At 37.0% G+C, this 12,470-nt stretch overlaps 1 protein-coding gene across 1 annotated transcript in view; it reads left to right on the forward strand.

The window, feature by feature from the left end:
- Necab1 (N-terminal EF-hand calcium binding protein 1) overlaps positions 1 to 12,453 on the forward strand; it is a 165,603-nt gene extending 153,150 nt beyond the window's left edge. The window contains exons 11-13 of the mRNA XM_004656924.2: positions 4,212 to 4,289; positions 6,810 to 6,901; positions 11,006 to 12,453. Coding sequence (XP_004656981.1) covers positions 4,212 to 4,289; positions 6,810 to 6,901; positions 11,006 to 11,034 — 199 coding nt within the window. The 3' untranslated portion in view covers positions 11,035 to 12,453. The remainder of the gene's footprint in view (positions 1 to 4,211; positions 4,290 to 6,809; positions 6,902 to 11,005) is intronic.
- The last annotated feature ends 17 nt before the right edge of the window (positions 12,454 to 12,470 follow it).

Consider the following 12,470-nt stretch of genomic DNA (forward strand, 5'->3'; position numbering starts at 1 on the left):
ATTAAGCTGGGACTAAAATTAAGGTTATGTTAGCTTGGTGTTTAAAAGATTCTTATTGGTTCTGAGGCTCAGTATTCCTCAAGAACCTCACATATATAGGCATAGTGACAGAGACCTCAAATCCTTGCTAGTCAGGAAGTTAAAGCAGGAAGATCACAAGTTCAAGGCTTCTCTAGGCTACAGAATAAATTTAAGGTCACCTGGACAACTTAGTGAGACCATGTCTAATACCAAAAAAAGCTGAGAATATCTTAGAGGTAGAGTGCATGCTTAACATTCTTAAAGCTCTGGGTTCAATCTCCAATACTACCAAAAACAAAAAAGAACCCCATCAGAACCTTCTGAACATTGAGATAATCTGTGATGTGACTGCTCAGCACAGTGTCTTCTATCCACTAAAGACCATGAAATGGGAGCTCTTAGAGTCACTGTTCATGTCTTCATTCTTGCTTCCTGGCTGTAACAGTCACCTTCTCAATGCTGGTACAAAACACCTGACAAGAAGCAGTGTATGGAAAGAAAGGCTTTATTTCTGAATTACAATTTTGAAGGGAAATTTCATCATACTTGTGAGAGCATAGTAAGAACAGATAGCCAAATGTCACATTAGCTAGGAGGAAGCAGAAAGAGTGAGTTAGCTCTAGTAAGATGGGCTGGAGTATATAATCCAAAAACCTGCCCAAACTTCCTCTAGCGAGGCTCCAACTCCCAAAGGCTCCATCATCTGAGAATCAAGTACGAGGCCTGATGACAAACACATGGCTATGTGGAACACTGTACTTAAACTACCACACTGACTGACATCTCTCTGTGGTGTATTTACTTAGTATCACTGATGGCTCACATCTTCCTAGTGCTGCCCTTGTAAGAGGTGGACAGGAAATGCTGCACTCTCATGATTATATTATTGTACTTCCTATCAGGCTCAGAGGGACACAAATAAAAACTCCATTTTAATCCTTATAAGTACTAGCTAGACAGAGATTTTCCAAGATAGGAATGTATGTAGGTTTAAAAGGCTCACTGACTTAAAAATAATATCCAGCATTTGGAAAATGCAAATGGAACCTTTATGTACCTGCATAAAGTTGAACTTTTTACGAGTTAGAAAAGATATAAAGAAGATAAATTCTGCTTCGATGTATGAGAATATCTGGGGATTGGTTAGATGTTTTACATTTATTAAAAGGGCACACAATATTTTTAAGGTTCAGAAACACTAGTATAGCCAGAGAAAAAGAAGAAGGCTGTGGGAGTGTCAGAGTTTGTAGATCAAGAACTCCACTAGACAGAGTGATCCTCAGAACACACAGGTGGAACACACGTGGGAGAGACACCCATCTGCATTGTTTTTCAGATGTGCCCATTAACCCATTTCCATTCTCTACCAACATCAATTGATGAATAATCAAATGCCATTCTAGCACAAGCTGTGCTTCATGGAACCCACCACAACAACCTTGTGCTTGATTTATAAAGTTCTGTGAATTACCAAAACTTTTTGTACCTTCTCCAAAAATGTTACTAAATGCTCACCATGTTAGATACAGAATGATGCTGTCACATAATGATCTATTTTGCATCCAGTTTCTTATTTACTCTTCAAAGGAATAATTTAACACAGATATTGAATCCAACTTAGAAAGAAACAGGTTCAGACTGGTTAAGTAGCTTTGTGCAAGTTTGACTCTAACCTCATGTTTAACCTTTCTTGTCAATATTTGATGATTGTTTAATTAAATGTCCCTTGACATTTTATGACTAGCCAGAGAAGAAATGGTCAAGTTCTTTCCAATTCGAATTACAATAGTCATAACATTTTCAAATTCAGGTAACTAAATTAGAATTTTTGCCCTCTGAGCATTTGATTAGGAAATTTGGAAGTTTGAGGACTGACAAAGGTTATGCCATAGTCAATTGTGTTTAAAGAGATTAATGAGGGCTGGAGAGATGGCTGAGTGGTAAGCCAGATGCCCGTGGTGGCGCATGCATCTGAAGTTTGTTTGCAGTGTCTAGAGGCCCTGGCAGTCCATTCTAACTCTTTCTCTCTCTCTCTCTCCTCCTTTCCATCTCTAAATCACTCTCTGTGTCTCTAGTAAGTAAATAAATAAATAAATAAATAAATAAATAAATAAATAAATAAATAAAAATAAGTATTTAAAAAAATAAAGAGATTAAGGAAATACTCAAGGAGATGATTTGTGGGGATCAGTGTGTAACACACACATGATACTATTATTTACTTATTTTCAAATCACAAAGGCTCATTAATATCTGTTTGATGAAAAGAGCTACCATAAATAAACCTTGAGCGGGGTGTGGTGGCACATGCCTTTAATCCCAGCACTCAGGTGGTAGAGGTAGGAGGATCACTGTGAGTTCGAGGCTAGCCTGAGACTACATAGTGAATTCTAGGTCAGCCTGGGTTAGAGCAAGGCCCTACCTAGAAAAACTAAAAAAATAAAACTTAAAGATAAAAGGATACCTTGAGACTTCCTTAGGAACTGATTGTGAAGGTGAATTGAAGCATTAATCATTTTTAATAGGTATATAAATAAAATATACTGGTGGCTAGAAGTCTGAGTAGACGAATGTGGAAAGAGTATCTCACCTGGTCTGACTTTACTCCACTGGTTGGGCCCTATACAGGAGTTAGGAAGAATACACATGCACGGAATAAAGGAAGCTAGGTATAAGGAGAGTCCTCTCCAATCCTCAGAAAACTAGTATAGCACCAATTCACAGGCAGAAAACTAAAGTTCAGCACACAGCTAATGAACAAGTGGAGAATAAGTGCAGTTGTCTTGGGCCGTTCTTTAAACCCCTGATACATCACACTATGATATCCTTCCCCTTTAAACCTCTGCTTTAGTCCTTCAAAAGCTTGCACATTCTGCTAAAATTTCTGGTAACTTCATTGGAGGGTGCTAGGAATAAAACAAAGGTGCTTGCACAAGCTATGCCAGAGCTCTTCCACGAAGCTACACCTCCTATGCTTGATTTTTTTTTTGAGACAGCATATCTCTCCACATAGCCCAGGCTGGCTTCAAAGTCAAGATCTTCCAGTATCCACCTTCCAAATGCTGAGATTGAAAGTTTATAAGATTTTCTGGCCTAGTCCAGAAAATGGAAACTTTGGATAGTTCAGCAAGTGGTTTTTAATGTTACAAGTGAAACAAATTTGTTTGCACAGGATACTTGATGATGAGCCTTAAATGCTAGTTGAGTATTTTAAGTTTCATCTTAAAGAAAACAGACATAGGTGGAATTTGCTCTTTGCACTATCAGGTGATGTTGGGTACTACTTCCAGACAGTGGTAGAAGGTGTATAATTCTTTACATACACATGAATTTGCAGATCATTTTCTGAGATTTCTTCTCAAAGTTATCCATAAACTTCTGGGATGAGATAATTAAACTCCACTTTCCATTCAACTGCTATTCTATTGTATTATTTTACTCAGAGAAATCTAAAGTTGAGCTAATAATACTTGGTACATCATACTGAGTGCCCCAAATTATATAAACAACTATGCTAAACTCCAAATTGCAAAGAGAAAAAGGGGGAAAAAAAAATGTTGAATTTCTTTTGTGTGGTTACTGCCATCTGCTGGTCAGTCTTTTTAAATCTTTACTTTCTATTAGTTCAAAATCCATATTTTCTAATCCCTTATTTTGCTTCCTAATCTGAACTTGTCATGAAAACATGAGGCTGGACATGATTACTTTCAGAATTAAGTTCTTAAAGGGCATTTTTATTTTTGTCTGTCCTTTCATATGTCTATAAGTGCCTCTTCTTCATTCTTTTTTTTTTTTTTTCCAGTGTTGACTTGGATATTCATTATTATCTCTCACCTAAACTATTTCACTACCTTTGCCACCTTCCTTACTGTCTTGCACGACTGTCCTCCTTTCACAGCCCACACCATTAGCAGGATCTTTCAAAGAATCTTTAAAATGAATGCAGACACAACAAATGCTCAGTAAAACTTTGAAATTAAATTTTGCAAAGGTAAACTAAAATCTGTTGTAACAAACATTAAACTAGCAAGTTCTTGAGAAAGCCACTGATGTTCTGCAGGTACCATAGCTTATCTGTTTCCTACACATATTGGTAAGATTGGGTCTTCCCACACCTACAGATGGTTCGAAGAAATAGGTGGCTGCCTTAACTTCCAAGGGTTAATTATGCCTTTCGTTTTCTATTTCAGTATTTCTATACAGAAGCTGTCTAATGAATCCCGCTACATGATTTATGAGTTCTGGGAGAATAGCAGTGTGTGGAATCGGTAAGGTGTAAGGCTGATAAGGGATGTGGCAATATGCATGATGATATTTTCAGACTTTTGGAAAAAAAGATTTTGATTCTTTTTTTTTTCTTCCTTTTTTCCCTCCCCTTCTCTCCCCTCTCTTCTCCTTCCCTTCCCTCCCTCCCCTTTCTTGTCCTTCCTTCCTCCATCCCTCCCTTCCTTCCTTCCTTTCTATAAAAATTTTGGGGGGAGAGAACAGGTACACCTTGGCTCTAGCTACCATGTGCATCTGGCTTATGTGATTACTGGGGAACTGAACCTGGGTCTTTAGGCTTCAAGGGCAAGCACCTTAACTACTAAATAATTTCCCCAGCCCCTTTCCTTCCTCCCTGTCTCCCTTCTTTCCTTTCTTCCTTCCCTCCCTCTCTGATTTGGGCAGTGATGTGGCTTAAAACTCAGAGCTTCCTGCATACTAGAAAATTTGGGATAATATATTATCCTAGCTTTGTTTATTCATTTTTTGAGGCCACATCTCACTGAATTGCCCAGCCTGACCTTAAATTTAGTCCAGTTGTTATTGTTTGGGGGCCACTTGCCAATGCCAATGAACCAATAAATTTAGTGTATCCCAAATTCTTGTCTTATGAATTTAAAGAATTAACTCAATAAACTGGAGGGTAAGGCTTAAAGATATTTTATTAGATTAAGAGAATATTAAAAAATAAAAACAGTACAAACAGTTCCTGTCCTGTGGAAGGCTGGAGGGCTAGAGAGCACACACAGGACAGCAGGGACCTGGAGGTTCCTGAAAAGTAAAAAGCCAAAAAGAGGTCTACCCAACCACCTGGGTAGCATGTACTTATTATCTTATTGTGGTAGGCTCTACCCTCAGTTCAGGTGAGTTCTGGGCTAGGGGCTAGCTCCAGAGTAGGGGCGAGAGCTTACTGGATGGCTCCATCAGATGCTGAACTCTGAGAGGCAAGGTGTGTTCTTTCAGTCCTTTCTCCTGACTGGCTACCTAATCCCCCCCCCACACACACACACACACAATTAAGCCTTTAATTTGCAGTCCTCTTTCCTCAGACTGCTGGGTGGTTAGGATTACAGACATGTCTAGAGTGTTTACTTCACCGTAAAAGTTACCTTCCCTATTTTTCTGAGTCCTATGTTTTTAGGACTTGATTTCATAGATTTGAAACCACTTCCCTGTTGTAGCAGAGATGTTTTGGGTATGATCCCACTTAGTGCCTTAACCTTTTCCTGATGATTTCAGACAAGCAGAATTAGGTAGGGGTCATGTTTGTTTCAGGAAGGTGGAATAGTGGGGATATAGAGTGTTGTGATTATTAGTTTATCTTATAGTAAAACTATACACAGTGGCCAAGATCATAACATTTAAAGGACATTGTTGGGCAGCAGAGATGGCTTAGCAGTTAAGGCACTCACAGGCAAAGCCTGAGGACCCAGGTTTGATTCTCCAGAACCCATGTAAGCCAGATGCACATGGTGAATATGTGTCTGGAGTTCCTTTGTGGTGGCTAGAGGCCCTGGCATGCCCATTCTCTCTCCCTCTTTCTCTCTAATAAATAAAAGAATAAAAATAAAGTATTTTTAGAAATATTTCTTTAAAAAAGACATTGCCAAAGATTTAAAACAAGTCAACTTTGAAAGTAAAAATGATTACTAACAAATAAGTAGGCAATTCAAAACTATGGGATGAGACAACATTTTGCCCTTGATTGTATAAATACTTCATATTTTTAAATAGCACAGAAAAGAGCTCTCCAATAATTCGACATTTTTAGAGTGTAAACTATGGTAACATAACTAAGGAAACTCCTGGAAATCCAGCTAATGCATATTTGACCTTAAATGTTTATATTTGTGGCTTCAAAAGAAGGTATTTTGAGGCCCTTGGGCTTTAGCTTCATGTGATAGTGCTTGCCTGGTAGGCATGAGGCCTTCATTTCGACACCCATAGCTGTTAAATAATGGCAGCTTACTGTGCTATCAAAAAGACAAATGACTTACTCAAGCCTAGGCTTCTAGACCTACATTTTAAGGTAGATTTCTTTTTATTTCATTGCATTCTGTAGTAATGGACCATCTACACACCCTCCTCTTACCTAGCCTATATTTTAAACAACTAGGTTTCTGTGAAATTTTCTTGTTTAAACTTCTGGCCAAATTAAAGCTTGCCTCTTATGTTTTATGTCTTGTATGCATTAATGTTCTCCTGTCTCAAATGCCTTTTTTTTCCTAAATTTCTTTTAATATTTTATTTGAAAAAGAGAGTATGAGTGTGTCAGGGCCTCCCACCACTGCAAACAAACCAGATGCATGCAAGCAAGCAAGACCTTTTGCCACTGAGCCATCTCTCCAGGCTCTTTCTTCTAAATTTGTGATAATAATGATTATTCTTCAATCATCATTAAAAGGGATATGCACCCAGGCATTTCATCAAAGTCAAACAAAACCTGCTACATTCTTCTTAGAAATGTTGTAAATTAAAATGCATGAATTAAAATGTGTAACTTTAACCTGTCAACATTTACACAGCCATCTTCAGATGAATTACAGCAAGACATTCCAAAGAAGTAACGTGGATTTCTTGGAAACTCCAGAACTCACATCTACTATGCTAGTCCCTGGTAATTATCTTGGGATCAAAATGCTTCTCTATGTTTATGCTTTTTTGTGTGAGTTTTGAAAAATACTGTGTTCTTTCCCCATATTACCAGTGGTACTTTCTCTATAGTTTCTTTATATATCGTATATATTAAGGTGAAGGTATAAAGAAAGTATTTCTTCTAATGCCTTTAGTTCTCAGTTGAGTCTATTTATATTCTTGGCTATAGTAAATCTACGAGTGGTAGGTTGGCCACTTTTTAAAATTTAGTGGAATTGAAGTACAAGTAAAGTCATGATATTTCAAAAACTATTCAAATGCATTACTATAACACTGTATGCTAAATGCAGTTGAAATAAGTGACCATATGCTAGAGATTAGAATTTTGTTAGAAATGTTTATTATATTCATTGCTTAAACATTTTTAACTGAGATAAGGAAAGACATTTTAAATAAAGTTGTCTAAGAAGTCTGGCCCTAGTCATAGCTTATTTAAGAGTATTGAGAACCAAAATTCACTTGTCATCTACCCATACCCTCAGTCACTGACCATAATGATATTTACTGAGTGGTAATGTGTTTGTGTTTATCACTAGGGCTACTAGGACAAAGGCTAGTTATTGGCACGCTTCTAAATAAGTCCACAGCAGAGCACAAATTCTTCAAGACTAACTTATTATCTTTGTACATAGAATGAAGGAAAATGAGACTGGCATTTGTCTTATACCATTCCAATGCACTGTGTAGCACCAAATAGTAAATGCTTCCTAAGTGGAGGACTTAGGGCATTGACACCATAAAGTACCAGTCTTCAGTCATGAACACTTCCTAGTGTTCTATTTATAAGTTTTGTGTCTACTAAAATACACTCATTTTCAAATCCCTTACCCTAAAACCACTGTCTCAACAAGCTGAAGGATAATGTTTGCTCTTACTGGGGTCTTGAGTCTGCCAAGTCAGAATACACCTGAAAAAGTAGACTAGATAAAGAATAAAGAAGGGGATTGATGGGATAACAGCAGGGGTGGGAGGTAGGGGAAATGCCAAACGCAACCTGTCCAGTTTTCTACCCTAATCTTAAGTCCTCATTATCTTATATTGAGCTTCAGAATGCATTAGTGTCACAGTACTTGTGTAACTCCCCAACCCGCCATCATCTCTCACCATTTCCTTATTTAGAGAGAAAATATGAGCACAAATAACTGGATCAATTCTTGTTCTGTGGCCCTAAACTCAATGCAACTTGATGCTTTTTTTAATTGATGCCCTACTTTTCATTGATTCCATCACTTCTAATGTTAACAATAATAAATTGAATTTGATATGGCATAAAGAAAGGTTAGGCTTGGCTTCTAACACAACTTAAATTAACCCCAAACAAAATTATAACATTTATTGGGGCATCCCATTATACTTTAAAGTTTTATAAGCATTGTAAGAACACCTCTCTGAGCAAAAAGCCAGAATTAATATATTTATAGGTTTCACTGGCCATATAACTTTAACTTCTAGTATTTTTTTTTTTTTTTTTTTTTTTGGTTCTCTGAAGTAGGGTTTCACTCTAGCCTAGATTGACCTGGAAATGACTATGAGCTCTCAGGGTCATCTTAAGCTCACAGCAATCCTCCAACTAAGTACTACTTTTAATAAAAAAAAAAAAAGTTAAAACCTAAAAGAGAGACTGATTGAGATGGGGAGAGGATATGATGGAAAATGGAATTTCAAAGGGAAAGTTTGAGGGGGGGAATGGAGGGTATGCCATGGGATACTTTTTATAATCACGGAAAATGTTAATAAAAATTGAGAGAAAAAAAAGAATGAGCCTTCAAAGCAGAGGCCACATGGTATGCGGAGGGCGCAACATGCTGCTGCCTTCAGGCACATCTGTCCAATAGCCCATGTCCATCAATTGGGTCAGGTACCTAAGTAAGGGCCTATGTGATACTACGCAGTTCCACAGACTGTTCAGTGAGGTCACCATCCAGGGCACATTGCGAGAGGTGGCTGGAATGGAGCTGAACCCAAGTGGTATGAGTTAATAGTCTAGGGCCTGGCCATGGCATCCTCTTAAAATGGGCCTGGAATCCCACTGCAGGGCCACCTCATGGACAGAACAGCTGCTTGTTAGACTTAATGTCACCTCCCACTCCCACTGATCACCTCTGCATGAATTCTTCCACCAAGGAACCCTCAGGGCAGGCTGAAGCTTATCTGTTCCTTGGCCCTTCTTTGCTCCCAGAACTGTCAAGGTCCCCATCATTTGAATGCTTTCCTAGGGCAAGTGACAACATGCAGTCTAGGACATGCCAGTAGGACAGAAAAGAGGTTAAGTACATAGGTTCTGGGATAGAGGCAGATATTGGTCATATGATCCAGATGAGTGCTTTGGGCTTCCAGTTCACCTGTGCAAGGGGGCCATTAGTCTTCAGGGAATGCACATCAAAACCAGAAATGCCACTTCACCACCACTAGGGTGGCTGTGATGGTGAGAGACAAAGGAGAAGTAATGTGCTATGTCTGGCTGCTGTGACCTCACTTAGGGGCTGGACAATTGTGCTGCCATTTTAAATCAGACAGCCATTTTGAGTAAATAAAGAGCCCAGGAGCTGGGCGTGGTGGTGGTGCATGCCTTTAATCCCAGCACTCGGGAGGCAGAGGTAGGAGGATCGCCGAGAGTTCAAGGCCATCCTGAGACTACATAGTGAATTCCAGGTCAGCCTGAGCCAGAGTGAGACCCTACCTCGAAAAACCAAAAAAAAAAAAAAAAAAAAAAAAAAAGAGCCCAGGACCAGCTCAGATGAGGAACTAGCTGACTAATGTGCTATTTTTGCTTCTGTATCAGTACTTGCTTAGCTATAGTCCTGCCCCCTCGATTCCTGGGTAGCCTCTACCCAAGAACATTCCAGAGATACCTAGCCATGGAGGCCCTGGCCTCTTGCAAAAGATAAGGTCTGCAAACAGCTCTTGCAAAAGATAGGTTCTGCAAACAAGTTACTGACCTAAGATAAGTAGGCTGGAGTTCCCACATGTGCCCTCTTAGAACCAATCATTTTAAAAGTCGTAATATGATGTAACCTCAGTGATTGTTTTCTTTATAAACCCCTTCCCTCTGAGTGTCAGGGCTCTCTCCCATACTACCGCTGTGCCGGACTGTGTGGATGGAGCCCAGGCCTAGACTTGCAATAACGCAACCTGATGATTTAAAAAAAAAAAAAAAAACAGCTAAAACCGTGGTAAAATCCACAGTACCTTCACATATTTAGGCCTAAAATAAAATTTGAAAAAAACAAACAAACAAACACATGCTCTTATGTTAAAAAACACAGAATGAGTAAGATTTTATTTTTAATTCAAAAATTATGATTTCTAGTAAGATTATTTTTATTGAAGGAAAGTAATTTAACTGAAATACATTTTAAAGATAAAGCAATGAGGCCTGGTGCCATCTGGATATAAATATACAAACTAAAATATATTCTTATGAACTTATTAAAATACAAAAATCAGTCAAATGCAGCATACCCAAATTCAGCAAACCAGGTCCATTAACTATCATAAACCACTTAGACAGAAACAATTTAAGTGATTGGTTTATGGGGCAGAACATTCCTTTGCACAAGAAAAAGCCTATGGCTATGGAAAGGAGGGTGCATGAGAAAGCTAGATCCTACTGCCAGCAAAACACAACACTAAGGGTGAACTTTGTTCTTTTCCATTGGTCTTTCTCCCATCATTCCACCAATCACACTTCTTCATCATAGGTTTGTGAAGAGATATTATTCATTTGGAAAATTTTTCAATGTTAAAATCTAGACATACTAAAAATATTGCTTAAAAATATCCACTTACTTGAATTTAATCTTTCTAAAATCTGTATGTGGAAGTATCTAATATATTTCTTAACTACTGGTACTGGGGATTACAACAACAATATAATTTTATCATCACTATTTATAATACTTCAAAGACAAGTAGGAATAATTCATTTTCATCTCAAATAGTTTAAAATGCTGACTAGAAAAATAATTTTGCAGAGTAAATATGAGGAAAATGATCTCTTTACAATTTGAACTTTCATTGCTCTAAAAATTGTTTTCATTATATAAAAATATTTTATCTCTTTCAGCATCATGGTGGATCCTCAACAACAATTAGACATTTTCTTCATTGTTCCAAGTGAAAAACAAGTGTTTTTACCTAAACTGTTGACTAGAAAATTCTCTGTCATTGCTGATCTGCTGTATACTTCATTTAATGTATTTAAGTGTATTCTCCTAAAGTATATGCTACAAAAAGTTTCAAAGTTTGTTGATACTCTTAACATTAGACACTAATTGTTTTGCTCCATTGTAATCTAATTATTGTGGCAAAATCCTAATATGTGATAAAAGGTACATACATAAAGTAATAAAATGTGAAAATTATAGTAAGAAAAATTTAAGGTGAAACTTTTAGACTATTGCTTCATAGGACAGATTTTGTAGATCACCACATTGAATCAATGTCTTGTAATCTTTTTATTATTGTACTTTTCTGTTAATGAAATATTCTTCAATAATGTTGACTCCATTTCCATCACATGCTCCTACAACTCTTTTCTTTATATTACTTTTAAAATTAGTATATAAGCAATCCTGGATATAACCTGTAGAATCTCTATCCATATGTTAGATCATAAACTGATAAATTACAAGTGCACAATTTTGTGAATAGGTGGTGTGCCATTCACTAATGTAGCACTGTTATATCACTTAATAGCATTGTAATTCTCCATATGTAAGTTAAACATTATTAAGAAAGTTTTACTTTGGGGAAATACAACTTAAACTTCATGGCATATGGCTATGATATATGATACAGACAGCTAACTTTTCTTGTGAAAATAGAAATTTGCATTTAGGTAGATTTTAAAATACAGTACTACTTTAACAATAAAGTTTAAACCCAATGAATAAAGAGGAAACAGAAAGTAAGCACAAAACTTCAAGGCAGAAGATACCTATTTTATAGTTTTACACTTAGATAATTAATAATTTATATCTTATCTACTCTTCTCTACAAATCCATAAGCTAAATATTTTCAGTAAAAACTTCTGGTTATAGATGCTGCTATGATAATACAACACAGGTGACAGTGTGATCCATGTTATCCTCTTGTCCACATTCCTTTGAGATGCTAGGCCTTCAGGAAAAAAATGTTAAGTTTTCCTATCTTCATGTTGGAAAACTCAGGAAAAGGGTAGGATTGAATGAAATTTTTATTTCATAAATATAAGGTTTGACCTGGAATACTTTTCTCAAACCAATTTACAGAATACTAACTTTTATGAAATACGTTTTTATACTTCACTCCTCCATCAATCTAATTAAAATTCTTACAGTTTCTGTTAGACATTAAGTAGCAAATTTTAACATACATTTACACAAAAGTTATGTGTGTGTGTGTGTGTGTGTGTGTGTGTGTCCAACTTCAAAGATGCCAAGCACTAAGAAAATGTTTGGCTGAACTCTTTTAATAGAAACATATACAAAGCCAGGAGCATTGATTGAGCTGTTGTTCAGCAATTATTCTGATAATGTGTGTGTATATA

Source organism: Jaculus jaculus, chromosome 2 (assembly GCF_020740685.1).
Source record: "Jaculus jaculus isolate mJacJac1 chromosome 2, mJacJac1.mat.Y.cur, whole genome shotgun sequence".
Classification (NCBI taxonomy): Eukaryota; Metazoa; Chordata; class Mammalia; order Rodentia; family Dipodidae; genus Jaculus; species Jaculus jaculus.